Raw genomic sequence first — 15,567 nt, 5'->3', positions numbered from 1 at the left:
AGGAAACGCTTTTCATTTGTTTTTATTTTCTGACACAGGGACTGTGTTGTACAGGTGAGTCTCAAACTCCTGGGCTCAAGCAGTTTCCCAGCTGCAGACTCAAGCAAGTAACTGGGAGCCTGGGACTCGTGCCCGCATGCCAGGCAGGAGCCCTTTGGGTTTCTCCTGCCTCTGAGCAGTCTGTGCAGCGTCCAGCCACAGCTTAAATCCGAGGGTGGGCGGTTCTTCTGGAAGTCTGTTTGTCCCTGCCTTGCTGTGCCTTCGTGAAGTGGCTGCCACTGTGTTTGGAAGAGGAAGAGTGAGAGGCCTAATTCCCAATATAGCTGCTAATCCGGCTAATTCCCTGAGGTCTTCCGGTCCCAGGCTGTAAGTCCTTTCTTTCCTAGTTGGGATCCCGAGGACTCACTGACAGCAGGAGTGGAAAGTAAGAAGGTACTGGCAGCTGGTGGAGGTCGGTTCATTTAGGACTTCCAAGGCCCAGGATGCTTAATTTTGCTTTAAGAAACAATGTTTCCATTACTATTCTACAGCTCCACTGACACCTTGCGGGTTGTTTTTCAATCTATTGTATCATTGTTGACCCAAGAGGAAGTGAACTCTCTTAGGTGTATGTGAGCAAATGTGTGTCCTTTGAGTATCAGAGTGGGTGGTGGTTGTCTTTCCTAATGAGGTCTATGTGTGTCTCAACCAAAGGATCTGTGAAATAGTGAATTTTTCAGGGTGGCTGCAAATTAGATATAGATAAATAAGAGAGAAAGGAATAGAGATTAGATTATTGTTCAGAAATAAAATCTGAGGGCTGAGCCGGGCGGTGGTGGCGCACGCTTTTAGTCCCGGCACTCAGGAGGCAGAGGCAGGCGGATCACTGTGAGTTCAAGGCCAGCCTGCTCTACAAAGCGAGTCCAGGATGGCCAAGGCTACTCAGAGAGACCCTGTCTCAAAAAACAAAACAAAACAAAACAAAAACCTGAGGGCTGGGGATGCAGCTCAGTGGTAGAGCATCTGCCAGCTGTGCCCAAGGCCCCTGTTTGAACCAGGAGCCTGGGGGAAATGTTTATATACATGTAAATTCTGCCAGCTACATGCTAATACCACCCAAGGGAAAACTGTGCATCTTTAGATTTTATAGATAGGTCCAGTCCTTGACAGTGAGCTTCATGGTTATAATTGGAATTGCATAGTTACCGAATCTTTGTCTTTTTTTTTTTTAACAGAAAATTCCTAGCATAGTTCCTCCTATACTTCCTTGGCATACCTGGGTGAACTTTTATTGAAGAATAGTTACAGGGTCGAAGGTACCTAGCAATCTGCCTTTTCTTTTTGCTTTCCTGGTGAGTCTTGGGAGGAAAAAAGTCTCTCCTTTCCAGTGTAACTACACGAGATCTAGGCTGTCCACTCTGCTCACTTTGTCCTTATAAGGCTATCCTGTTTTATCACTTCCTGCTTCAGCTCCCGACTTTTTCCCTCTTCCCCTCTCCGGGCCCTGGGTGGATGCTCGCTCCTTGTGGCAGGGCAGTCCTGTTCATAGCTGTGCGAACCAGCGGTGGGCCAGGCGCAGCTTCGAGTTTTAACTTTCATTTTACAAAGGCGCGTGTTTAGCTGTTGCGGCAGGCAAGTTGTAACTGGTTCTTTCTTCTCCTTCTTCTAGAACACGGAAAGTCTCCCCCAGCACTTTAGGAGAGGGACCTTGTCTGTGCTGAAGAAGAAGTGGGAGGGCCCGGTGGCCGGAGCGGGGTCCCACACAGACACACTGTCGAACAGCAGCAGCGAGGGTGGGCACACGGCAGGCCACCCTCCTGCCGAGGTGACAGACAACGCTTCTTCTGGAACCAGAACTGACCAAGAACAGCAAACCCAGCCCAAGCCCAGATTTGGGTCTCGTCCGGAAGCCGTTATTCAGTGCCCGTATCCTCGCTCAGAAGACAGCCAGGACCTTAGAGCCCAAGCCATGGAAAGCCAAATAATGGAAAACTGTCTGGGAGATTCCAGGCATGAAGTAGAGAAACCTGAAGTGAGTGAAAGCACAGAAGCTTCAGGCAAAATAGAGAAATACAACGTCCCACTAAACAGACTAAAAATGATGTTTGAGAAAGGTGAACACACTCAAGCCAAGGTAAGAGCCAGGCACGTGTGGCGCTCGCTGAGGGTGGGGGGACCCGGTACTAACAGAGGCTGGCTTTCTAAGTCTGGCCAGCTGGAGTAGAGTGCCCTCTGATTCGAGTTGCGTTATTAAAAGTCTCAAGTGAAAGATATCCTCGGATGCTGAGGTTTGAGGGCCCCCACCCCGCCCAGTTTCATGTTAAATTTAAATCATTCTGGGATTTAGGTCGGCACCTTAAAAAAATGCCGATGGGACTGTGCGCTCGCCCTTTTAACTTGCCTTCCTGTGTCTTTTGTCATGTGTAGCCCTGGGGGTGAAATAGCTGCCTGACAGGCTATCTGCTTGGACACAGCTGCGGATGCAGAGTCAGGGCCAGAGTTGAGCCCAGAGACTGAGGCTTTAGTTGCCTCAGAGCAGAGTCCCTTCTGTTCTCAACGTGCTCCTCTGTGCCTCCCAACAAATGCTTTTTATCAGCTAAACTCCTCTCCCGGGGGGGGGGGGGGCAGGGGGGGATCACTGCTGAGAGCTGGGCCAGCCTAGCTCTCTCTCAGGAGTTTTGACTTGCAAATGCACAGGGTTGCATTTCCCTGCGTCTGCTAATGAAATCTGACCCTTCATGTGCGTTGCACACCACGTCCCCAGAGGGACTTACTTAACTAGAAAATGAGCTGCTTATGCCCGCCCGCGCCTTACAGCACACTCCAGGGCCTGCGGAGCCGCCCGTCAGTTTTTCCAGCTCTCTCATACTTTCCTATGTATCTGCTGGCGTTGTGTGCGAAAGGGTTTGTTACAAGGGCCCTCATAATGAAATAAACAGATCTGACGGGTAGCAAAGCCATCGGTTACTGGAGATTCCAACTGCATGGGAAAGCTGTCCTCTTTTCTTGAGCTAAATCATCGTTGGCCCCGATCCCTGTATTGGTGAAGTTATGACATGAAGCATTCCTTCTAAGATAAAGAAAATAGATTACTCATCCCGGAATGCTGGGCTGTGTCAGGAGCGGGACTGTGGGTTCCTTCCAGGAACTGCCTGACCTGCTGCCTTCCTGCCTGGGAAGATCTTGATTGAAGACCAGCCTGAATGCCCAGGAAGAAAGTTTAGGCTTTTTTTTTTTTTTTTTTTAAAGCTAGAAGCCTTTTCTGTGTATGCGCTTCAACTGTGCTTTAACGCTGGAACCAAGTGGCGAGAGTTGTAACCACAGCTCAGTTTAAAGCGCCCCTCTCAACTGTTTTAGTTCCCTGGGCCTGCCAATTCCCTTTTTCTCCTTGATGGCCCTAGTAAAAAAATTGTTTTTTATTTAAATGGGAAAAATAATTTTAAATGGGGGGGGGGGCTGGGAGGGAGTAAGAGATCCTAACTAGAGAGGAAGGGGATGGCTGTGACTCAAAGCAGCATTGTAAGCCTTGTCACAGACCCTGCCCGGGGTGGGACACGTCATGCAGCACATTCAGTGCAAAGAGCCTGTGCATGTCAGAACCGGCCCAAGGTAGGAAACGACTAGGACAGCAGCAAACAAAAATGCTGATTATGTATAAGACTCGGGAGAGAGTTTTTTCTCGGAAATGTCTCATGAGAGATGGGTCAAGACAAGCCTACTTAAAGGAACAGTCAACGCAAGGGGAGCCCTGCATATAGAGCTGAACACGGTGGCCGTGACTCACGTGGTAAGCCCGGCTGCAGTTCCCCTGACCCTGCCTGCATAAGGAAGAAAGGGAAGGATGGCCTGAGATCCCAGCACTCGCAGGTGGATCTCTGTGAGTTCGAGGCCAGCCTGGTCTACAAAGGAAGTCCAGGACAACCAGGGCCACAAGAGAAACCTTGCTCGAAAAACAAAAAACAAACAGAAAAGGAAACATAGAAGGAGGAGGGTGGGAAAGAGAAAGATCCTGCAGGATCAGCGTTGACAGCGGGCAACACCACACACACACACACACACACACACACACCACATACCATACACATACATACACACACGTGAACATACACATATACACACCACATGCACACACACCACAGACACATACATGCACACATGCACGTACCCACATGCACACTTATCCATACACACACCACACCCATACGTACACACATGCACACACACCACACATGCACACACGTACATACACACCACAGACATGCGCGCGCACATACACATGCGTGTGCACATACACACACCACACATACACCACACGCATACATACACACATGCCTGTGCACACAGGCACACATACACACGTGCAAATGCACACATATACACTTTGTTTTGATGTGTGTGTGTGTGTGTGTTTATTTGTGCGCTTGATTGTGTGTTTGAAAGAGAGTCTTATTGTGTAGCCCTAGCTAGCTCCGGAACTCACTCTGTACACTACTAAGCTGGCCTCTAACTCACAGAGATCATCCTGCCTCTGCCTCCCTAGTGTTAGGGTTCAAGGCGCACACCACTATGCCTGGCTGTTTAGTCCAGTATGTCAATCAAACTGTTCAGAGATTTTGCCTATTTGGGGTTGAAGAATAGTCAATCTGTTTGCAATTAGACTGTGGTTGTCGCTGGCACCTTTCATCCACAGCACAGACAAGGCTTTGGTTAGAAGCTGCGTGTCAGGTGTTTGGGAAGTATGGGGCACAAGGTCCCTTTCTGGAGCATTCCTGTGACTTCCGTCCTGCAGTTCCAGCACTCAGGAATTTTAGGCCAGCTCGGGCTACAAACTCAGTTTGAGGCCCGCCTGGAGCCTGGACTTTACAGTGAGACCCAGCCTGAAAATAAGTCAGCTCCTAGAAGTGATGATGGTGTTTTCTTTAGTTTCGCATAACGGCGATCCGTATAGCATGCGCATGTTCCTGCAGTGGAGTGAGCCCTTTGAGAGAACAGGGGCACCACGCTAGAGCCTGGCCTTACCTGTAAAACTCCAGCCTGCAGCAGGGAAGCAGTTTATATACACCTTCCTGAGGGTGATGCTGGCCATGCTTTCTGTGTTAGGGTGTTTTGCCTACGTGCATGTCTGTGTACCACGCACATGTCCACAAGGTCATAAGAGGTCACCAGATCCCCTGGAGTTGGAGTTATGGGTGGGTGTGAGCTATTATATGGGTGCTAGGAACCAAACAAAGGGTTTTTTTTTTTTTTTTTATTTTGAGGCAGTCTCATGTATCCCACGCTGGCTTTGAGCTCTGCTTCCTCAGAGATGCAGGAAATATAGGTGTCTACCACCTACTTTCATACACCTATTAATCCTCAATTTTTATTGCGTTACTAGGTCACCATGTTAGACTGCTCTGTTTCTCACTGTAGCTGAACATTTCCTGTAAAACCTGCATCTGCATACATTAACTGTTACGATTAATGGCTCTCTGTAATCCTTCAGTCTTTTGTGGTAAGATACTAATGGATCTAGATGTTAAAGTCCCACTTGGGGAACCCTGGTATTTTTCACCCCAAATGGCTGTTATCGATGTACCAGCCAGAGGCCAGTCATCTCCTCTGGTCTGCTTCATGCCAATTAACTGCTTCCTGCTTCCCGCCAGATGGATTTCAGTCAAACATGTTGAAAGGCGGTGTCAAGCCTGGAACATTACATAAGCGTTTGTGGGGCTGAGACAGCACCACGTGCAAGTCAGGTACCGGCGGCCCCTGTGCTTCCTGCTGCGGGGGCCTCCAGACCGTACATGTGCGTAGACGTCTGCCCGACACAGCCCGTCTCTTCTCCTCCTCCAGAAGTCCCGTGTAGACCCTGCAACTACTCAGGAGCCTGTGAGGTTATTTTGGCCAGTGTCCTGCTCTCAGTTAGAATGTTACAACCGCAGTTCCATCCATGAAAACACTTGAAGTTAGAGAAGTTAGCGGATGTGCCCGCGTCATCTGACTAATTAGTGTCGGAACAAGGACTGAACTTCTGTAGCAGCCTTCTGCCGCATAACGTGGGCGCCACAGACATTAGAAGTGGTCATTGTTCAGACATACGTGACTGTGGCCTGACTTTGGCATCTGTGGAAACCAGGATAAGCTCTCTATTTTCCCACTGGGTTTTTTGGGGGGAGGAGGGGGCGTTGTTTTGGTTTTTCGAGACAGGGTTTCTCTGTGTAGCCCTGGCTGTCCTGGAACTCACTCTGTAGACCAGGTTGGCCTCGAACTCACGGAGACCCTCCTGCCTCTGTCTCCCAAGTGCTGAGGTTAAAGGCGTGCACCACCATACATGGAAACTATTTTTTATTTTATGTGTGTGCATGTTTTTTAAAAGATTTATTTATTTTATTTATTGCATATGAGTGCTTAATCTTCAGAAGAGGGCATCAGATCACATTACAGATGGCTGTGAGCCACCTTGTGGTTGCTGGGAATTGAACCCAGGTCCTCTGGAAGAGCAGGTGGTGCTCTTAACCACTGAGCCATCTCTCCAGCCCCATGTGAGCATGTTTTGCCTGCATGTTATGCATGTGCACCACATGGGTTCCTGGTGTCGGTGGAAGTCAGGAGAGGGCATCGGAACGTTCATCAGGATGGATGCTTGTGAGCCGCCACGCAGCTGCTGCCAACAGAGCAAATGCTGGCAAATGCTCTCCAGCCCCAGATTTACAGCCGCTCATTATTCAGTACTTGAGTAGGTAAGAAGTGTCTCTGTGTTTGTTGTTGTGGTGGTTGTTGTTTATTGTGAGGCTAGCACAATTTTTATAGAACACTTGGAAATTCAGAAAATCTGGAGTCCAGGACATCCAGGGCTACACAGAGAAACCCTGTCTTGAAAAAACAAAACAAAACAAAAAAAGAGTCGGGCAGTAGTGGCGCACACCTTTTATCCCAGCACTTGGGAGGCAGAGGCAGGCGGATCTCTGTGAGTTTGAGGCCAGCCTGGTCTACAGAGAGAGATCCAGGACAGCCAAGGCTACACAGAAACCCTGTCTCATCAACCCTGGTTGGTTTTTGTTTTTCAGATGAGGTCTTTTCACTGATTTCAGTGGACTGGAGCTCAGCTAATTGGCACACTGGCTGGCCAGCAGGCTCCAGTGATCTGCCCTTCTGTTCAAGATCACACTGGGATCAAACACATAAATTACCACACCCGATTTAAAGATATGGTCTTAAGACCAGGTCGTGGTGGCGCACGCCTTTAATCCCAGCACTTGGGAGGCAGAGGCAGGCAGATCTCTAGGAGTTCGGGCCCAGCCTGGTTTACAAAGTGAGTCCAGGACAGCCAGGGCTGTTGTTGCACAGAGAAACCCTGCCTCAAAAAAAAAAAAAAAAAAAAAAAAAGATATGGTGACTCATGCCTATAACCCTGGAAATCTCAAGTCTTAGGGAGGAGGATTGCCATGAGTTCAGGCTTGAGCTTGCAGATAAAGAATTTTCTTAAAGACAAGGGTGGATGAGATAGGAAATCTTGCTTTGTTAATCATTTTAAACCTAATTTCCTTTTTTTTTTTTTTTTTTTCTAATTTCCTTTTCTTTATTTCTTAATTCTAGGAAAAAAATTTTACAGACGCCTGGCTAAAAGCCCCAAGTTCTCACATTTTTATTGGTATATGTTAGTTTATTTGATTGATGGATTCACAGGCATTCACACAAGGCTTGTCACACAGTCCGCTGACAAGGAAGGAGCACTTGTAGGGCGAGCCAAGCCCTAGGAAATTCCACAAAGCATTAGAAATGTCTTGTCTTTTCTCTCCTTGGCCAAGCATAACACTCCTTGAGAGCCAGTGTGTCCAAGCAAAAAAGACTGGAACAATATATAAACCTGATGCAGAGGGGTGTGTGTGTGTGTGTGTGTGTGTGTGTGTGTGTGTGTGTGTGTGTGTAAAGGGGGGGAGGGAGAAAGAGGGAGAGAGGGAGAGAGAGGGGGAGAGAGAAAGAGAACGCCTCTTTTGTTGTGTTTGGGCTTTTTTTCCCCTACCTTCTTGGAAAATACTACTTTTTCATGCCCGTCACAGGGCTTGGAAGCTGTGGCTGAAGCCACACAGAACCTGAGCTGTGCTTGGGATCTTGCGTTCTTAGCACCTCGGGTCTGATGCTGAAACTTTGACAGTGATAACAGAGCCCCCCTGGGCCCACTGCAGCCCACTGGATATGAGGAGCCATATTCCTGCTCAGAACCAGTCTGTACACTGATCCCCAGGGTTTTGAAGACTATATGTCTGCTCATTCTCCTGCCCCCCCCCCAGTCATCACACCCCCCCACCTGACTCCCTCTCGCCCCCACCGCCAACCCCCAACCCCTACCCCCTTCCTCTCCCCGAAAACCCCCCTCCCCCACCCCCACCGCCACACCGCCCCAGGCTAGCCTGATCTCCTGCCTTGCATTTGGAGTCTAACTCTACTCCACCAGGCCCAACCAAAAAGTATTCCTAAGGCTCCGGTGTAGCCCAGAGTGAGATATGGCCTGTGGTTTAGGGTTAGGGTTAGTGTTTTAGGTTTTGCTGTGGTATGGTTTTGCTGTGAGGCCAAGTCTTCCTCCATGAGTCTGGCCTGCCCTGGATCCTGCTTGCTGTTCTTCAGGAGTGGTCTCCCTTGTTTCTTCACTCTTTGTATAGTTTGTGGTTTTTATATAACCCGCTGGGGGAGGGGACACTTACGTAACTCCGGTGAGGAGTCAGGAAAGCTCTTGAGAGCCACTCTCCCCTTCTACCGTGTTGGCCTCAGGGGTCATACTCATCCTTAGGCCTGGTGGCAAATGCCTTTATCTTCTGAGCCATACCCTGCCCTGCCCTCTTCCCTACTAGTGTGGCTGACTCCTGAGTGTCTCCACTTCCACAGAACTGGGACTACAAGCAGATACCCCCACCTGTGGCTCTAAGAGGGGGACTGGGGGCTGGGGGTCACACTCAGGTCTTCATGTTTGTAAGGCAAGTGCTCTGCCTGCATTTACACCTGTGCGCCAGAAGAGGGCACCAGATCTCATTATAGATGGCTGGGAGCCATGCTGGCTGGGAATTGAACTCAGGTCCTCTGGAAGAGCAGTCAGTGCTCTTAACCTCTGAGCCATCTTTCCAGACCATCACACCCATATTTTTTGGGTCTCACTATGTTGCTGTTGCCCTGGTTGTCCAGGAACTGGCTGTGTAAACCAGGATGGCCTCAAATTTTGGGTAATCCTCCTGCCTCTGCTGAGTGCTGAGACTGCCAGTCTGAGACACATCCACTTTTCACCGGAGCACTTAAGTTAAAAGCCAGCAAAGGTGGGCAGTTTTATTCCTGTGAATTGATGAGGTAAAACCTCTGTACCCGCAGCTTCTGTTCCCCTCACTCACTCCCTGTAGAACCTAACCCTAGGCAGGGACGTGGACTAGGTGAGCTTTGCGGGTTGCAACTTGTAATGCACATGCTTGCATTTGTACTTGAATTTTATCTTTGGCAGAATGTAAATTCATCTGTAATCCCCAGCCCCCACCACACCCAGATTTTTTTTTTCCCTAATGTAGCTCTTATCTGGCCTGAGTTTGAACTGGGCCATTGGGCATGGTAGCTCACACCTTTAATCCCAGTACTCAGGAGGCAGAGGTAGACATATCTCTGTGAGTTCGAGGCCAGCCTGGTCTACAAAGTGAGTCCAGACCAACCAAGTCTACACAGAGAAACCCTGTCTCAGAAAAATAAATAAATAAAAAGAATATAGAAGCAGTCAAGGCAGCACATGCCTTTAATCCCAGCATTCGGTGAGTCAGAGGCAGGAGGATCACTGTGAGTTCAAAGTCACCCTGGTCTTCATAGCCAGTTGTAGCTGCATAGTGAGACCTGCCTCAAAAAGAGAGAGAAGGAAAGTAGAGCCTGGTCACCATGTACTCTGTACATGTGTGTAATTGTCAAGATATACATATTAGAAAATACTAAGTATTTAGGGCTGGCAGGGTGTTGAAGCAGGTAAAAGCACATGCTTGGCAGCCAGAGGACCCGAGTTCAGATTCCTGGAGCCCTCAGTGGCAGGAGTCCTGAGAGTAGTCCTCCAACATCCACATGTGCCCACCCACACATGTACACGTACACACACACATGCACACGCAAGCAAGCACGCACGTACACACAGACATACATATACACATGTGTTGGTGCATGCACACTACAATAGCCTGCCTCTGTCTCCCGAGTGCTGGGATTAAAGGCATGCGCCACCACTGCCTGGCTGGCTCAGTTCAAGCCCAGCCTGGTTTATATAGTGAGGCCCTATCTCATCCTCTGCCCATCTAAATACTAAGAAGGAAGGGAGGGAGGGAAGGAGGGAGGGAGGGAAAAGAGAGAAAGGAAAGAGAAAGACTGCAGAAATCTTTTGAGATGTATTTGTAATTTCCAGGATTTTTTCTTTTGTTTTGTTTTGTTTTGTTTTGTTTTGTTTTGTTTTTTGGTTTTTCGAGACAGGGTTTCTCTGTGTAGCCTTGGCCATCCTGGACTCACTTTGTAGACCAGGCTGGCTTTGAACCCACAGCGATCCGCCTGCCTCTGCCTCCCGAGTGCTGGGATTAAAGGCATGCGCCACCACGCCCGGCTGTTTTTCTTTTGTTTTTGTTGTTGGTGGTGTTTTGTTTTGTTTTTTTAAGATTTTACTTACTTATTTTATGTATTTGAGTGCTCTACCTGTATGTACAACTGCAAGCCAGAAGAGGGAACGAGATATCATTATGGATGGTTGTGAGGCTGGGAATTGAACCCAGGACCTCTGGAAGAGCAAACAGTGCTCTTAACTGCTGAGCCACCTCTCTCCAGCACCGATTTTTTCTTTTTTGAGTCCTGAAAAATACTAATTTCTGAAAATTTTTTTCAGTTATCTTATAGCATACTGACAATTGCAGTTGAACTTTTGAAACGTGAGTGACCACTGTTGTTTTTCTGTCACTGTATGAAGGAACTGAGAGTCAACTTATAAGGGAACAAAGTTATTTTGGCTTTCCTACTTAGACCCCACAAATGTCTCACCACCCCCTCCAGCAACAAGCTGAGACCAAGCCATCAATGCTTGGCCTTTGCAAAACCAGAAGTGTGGCTGGAGCGCGTCCTGCCAGACCCTGATCTCCACCTCGGCTCTCAGCGTTCCACAAGCTGGAAATATTGAGCCAGTTAAGTTGATGTGAGCGAACTTGACCTAAGCATGATGTGGCAGAGTCGGGGTTTTGTTTGTTTCGGTTTTATGAGACAAGGTCCTGCTTTATAGCCATTGTGACCTGAACCCATGACAGTGCGCCTACCTTACTTACTCTTCACCTGCTGGGATTAGGAGTATGAGTCACCACTCTCAGTTTTATTTTGGTTTTTATTTGAAATATATTATTATAGGGTAATTAGAACTAACAAGGAATAAATTGTTTTAAATACATAGTGAATTTATGAAGTCAGTTATCTCACTGTATTTAAATTTTTAATGACTTTTATTAGTGTTTATTAATAAGAAACAAACACATGATAAAAATCTCCATTCATTCAAGGGAGTCAAAATTATCTCAGCAAGGCAATGTTTTTTTGTGAAAAGGGCGCTCTGGAGCTAACAACACAGCAGGCCAAAATGGCTCCTACCTTTTATCCCTGTGGAAGATGGTGACTGCATCTCCTACCATTGGCTGCACTCAACTTCACAGTCCTCCTGGATTGGCTAACTGCCCGTGCCTCAAAAGGTTCAGGATATTTGGGGCTCTGCATTTGGGGCTCAACCTGGACGGAAGTGGGGAGGAGGGGGGGGATGTAAGGAAGTGCCTCCTGACACCCTGGCTCTCGGGACTCCACACTCCAGGTTGTCAAGTCCCCAAATTACAAATTTAATACTTTATTTTCTTTTGGGTTTTGTGAGGTGGGATGCCCTCTACTTCCTGTGTTTGCAGTCTGCCCTTGAGTTCCTGGTCCCTGGCCTCTGACAGGATTAATCTCAGGTGTGTGCCACCACCCTTGGCCTAATTTGTAACTATAATTAAAGGTCTCTCCAAAATATGAGACACAAAAGTGTTGAGATCTCAGGTGTTTAGTGTCTGCAGCTCAGTGTGCAGCACTGGCCTGGCAAGGACAAAGTCCCAGGCTTAGTCCCCAGCACTGAAGGAACAAACCCCCTCCCCTGGAAGTGTGTGAGGGCAGAGGTGTGACCTTCCTCAGTGGGCTCGCAGGCCCAGCCCAGCGTTGTAACAGATTATGACTGGCCACCTTCAGGGGACAGAGTGGCACTGTCGTGAACAGATAGCATTTGTCAGACAGATGCACAAACGTGTGATATAAGTCCTCAGAGCAGTTTGAGCTCCCTGAAGGATAAAGGCTGTGGCAGAGAGGAGGCTAGGGAGGCGCTGAGCAGCCCAGGAGGGCCATCGGCAGTCTACTGAACACTGGCAGCGGCAGTCAAGGACTTATTGGGAATTCTGCAAGGAGTTTGAAGAGGGGAGCTGAGGGGAGACGGAGATTTTCGAATACTTATTTTATTAGTTGGGATAATGGTAGCCTCGCAAAGACTGGATTAGGAGGTAGGAGAAAAACCAATTAAAAAGATAATGGGACCATTAAGAAAGCGATGACAGAGACTGCCAAGGCAGCAGACAGCAGCGGGCACCGAGGCGGGGAAGGAGAACAGTGGATGCCGCCTGTGCCTCAGCAGCCTTCAGGGACACGTCATTGTCACCTGAGATAGGAGAACTCTTCTCTCGCAGTGGTCAACAGCACAAAGCTTTGACTATAGAGTTATTTGTTTTCCCATGAGCACCCATGAGTGTGTAATGCTTGATATTTACAAAGTTTTCACCTAGATTTTCTTATGAGAGAGCCGTGGCCCTTTTGTCAGTATTTCCTATCTTCCGGACAGAGTCTTTGGACCCAAAGCCGAGCTGCGGGTGGAAGGAGGCTCTCTGAAAACAGCTGCTCCCTGGATGACCTGGAAATAGGCCCAGGTAAGCCAGCGGAGAGTGTGTGAAGCTGTCCTGCTTGCTGCGGAACCTTTTGCCCTCAAAGGGAAGAATGGTGCGCGCGCATTAGAGAGAAGTCTGTGCGTTCTCCACAAGCTTTTTTCAGCCACTCGGCTCTCTGTTAGCTTTCCCGATTTTTGTTTTTATGTGGTGTGTTTGAGACAAGGTCTCTAGCCCAGGCTGGCCTAGAACCTCTATGTAGCCAAGCCTGACCTTGACCTTGTGATCCTCCAATCTCTGACTCACCGGTGCTGGGATTACTGATGAGAGCCGCCACACCTGGCCACCAGACCTGGCCTTCCTTGCACTTCTGCTAGAAGCAGCTGCACACTAGATCACAGCCGCCCAAGGTTTAGCATCTCTCCTCTAACAAAGCGTGTTGTCCCCACCCTCCCAGGTCATTTGTCATCTTCTTCGTACAACTCAGAGAAAAATGAGAGTAAGCGGAGCCTGGAGCTGCCACGCCTCTCGGAAACCTCCATAAAGGACCGGATGGCCAAGTACCAGGCTGCTGTGTCTAAGCAGAGCAGCTCAGCCAGCTACACCGTACGTGTCCTGCACCGCTTGTTTGTTTGTTTTGTTTTGTCTTTCAAGACAGGGTCTCTCTGTGTAGCCCTGCCTGTCCTGGACTTGCTTTGTAAACCAGGCTGGTCTCGAACTCAGAGAGACCTGCCTGCCTCTGCCTCGCCGAGTGATGGGATCACAGGCATGCACCACCACGCCTGTGTCCCCTGTACCAGTTCATATCCCATCCAATGCCAACGGACAGTGCAATGCGACTAGGAAATGTCTCCTGCACCTGGAGGAGTTTACATAAGTCATGCCCCTGACACCCCTACCCCACTCCTTCGTTTGCAAGTGTACATGCTCTGGTCTCCCCTCCCCCCACTGTGATGTCACAGCCGTGATATCAGGGCTCCTCCTGGCTTGCCTACTGAGCCTTTCTATTTTATTTTATCTTTTCCATTTAAAAAAAAAAAAAGAGTCATTTATTTATTATGTTTACTGTGTTCTGCCTGCATGTGTACCCACAGGCCAGAAGAGGGCACCACATCTCATTACAGATGGTTGTGAGCCACCATGTGGTTGCTGGGAACTGAACTCAGGACCTCTGGAGGAGCAGGCAGTGCTCTTAACCTCTGAGCCATCTCTCCAGCCCATACTGAGCTTTTTCACTGTCGTTGGGGAAGAAGCAGTATTCACTAGCTTTTATAGGAGCATTTATTATGAGTTTTGGTTTTGTGGTGGGTGCTTAGGGCTGAACTCAGGCCTTTGTGCCTGCTAGGCACGCATGCTACATTGGATTACATCTTCAGCTCTTATTTCCTTTCTCAGGAGAATCATGGGAAATAGAAAAAATAGTAGGTGAATTGAACATTAGTGTGGAGTCTTTCTATTAAGGTTTTCGTTTAAATATCATTCGTGCAGCACAGATCCGCCATTTTATTGACGCAAAGGCTGTCTGAGGACACATCTCAATGGTGGAGCCTTTGCCTGGCTTGCTTGAAGCCCTCGGTCTGATCCCTGGCTCCACAGGAAAAAACAAACCAAGTACAAACTTGGGTGATTTTTAACTTTTTTAGTGTATTTTAGTGTACAACCGTCACTGCTGTCTGAGGTCCAGAGCCCTTCTGTAAGTCCCCACAGAAGCTCCTTCTCTGTGTGTTCACCTGTTGCACCAGTAATCTGCTCTCCGCCCTCATGCATCTGCACATCCTGGGCATTTTGTTAAAAGAAATTTGAAGAGAACTGGGAATGTGATCTCCCAGTCTTGATGCAGCACGTGTCTGGCACTCCTGGGGCTCGGGATTGAATTCCCAATGTTAGGGGCTCTAGCTGTCCTAGACTCGATCTCTAGACCAGAGACCTGCCTGCCTCTGCCTCCCCAGTGCTGGGATCACAGGCGTGTGCCACCACTCCCTTACTTGAGTTAGGATTTTACTCTGTAACCCAGGCAAGCTGTAAACTCACAGAGAACCTCTCGTCTCAACTTCCCTCCTGAGTCCTGAGGTGACAGGAGCACAGAGTGTCATCACATCCTCTTCTGTGTCATCTGTCTGCTGTAGTACAGAACCGGAGCCCAGAACCACAGCCAGAGAAGACCAGTAGCACTAAGCGGCAGCCCTAGCTGAACTAGCTGAACTTCTCCTTCTGTGATTTCAGAATACAATATCTATTAATGGACAAAGGTCTTAACAAACTTGGGAGAACAGTACTGAGTCTCATAGTTTCTGGACAGATTGAAATTGTGCAGATTTTTGTTTGTTTGTTTGTTTGATTGGTTGGTTTTTCGAGACAAGGTCTCTCTGTGTAGCCTTGGCTATCCTGGACTCACTTTGTAGACCAGGCTGGCCTCGAACTCACAGCGATCCGCCTGCCTCTGCCTCCCAAGTGCTGGGATTAAAGGCATGTGCCACCACGCCCGGCTCTTTTTTTTTTTTTTTTGGTTTTTCAAGACAGGGTTTCTCTGTGTATCTTTGGCTGTCCTGGACTCAGTTTTGTAGACCAGACTGGCTTCGAACTCATGGAGATCCACTTGCCTCTGCCTCCTGAGTGCTGGGATTACAGGCGTACACTACCACCGCCCAGCAATTGTGCATATTTGAGATTGAAATGT

General features: G+C 48.5%; 1 protein-coding gene across 1 annotated transcript in view; it reads left to right on the top strand.

Annotated features, from left to right (window-relative positions):
* The window catches only part of Lima1 (LIM domain and actin binding 1), a 92,351-nt gene that overhangs the window by 57,083 nt on the left and 19,701 nt on the right, over positions 1 to 15,567 (top strand). The window contains 3 exon segments of the mRNA XM_051160344.1: positions 1,649 to 2,113; positions 12,851 to 12,935; positions 13,348 to 13,496. Coding sequence (XP_051016301.1) covers positions 1,649 to 2,113; positions 12,851 to 12,935; positions 13,348 to 13,496 — 699 coding nt within the window.

Source organism: Acomys russatus, chromosome 17 (genome assembly GCF_903995435.1).
Source record: "Acomys russatus chromosome 17, mAcoRus1.1, whole genome shotgun sequence".
Taxonomy (NCBI): Eukaryota; Metazoa; Chordata; class Mammalia; order Rodentia; family Muridae; genus Acomys; species Acomys russatus.
The sequence above is the reverse complement of the archived record's forward strand: the minus strand, read 5'-3'. Positions and strand labels throughout refer to the sequence as shown.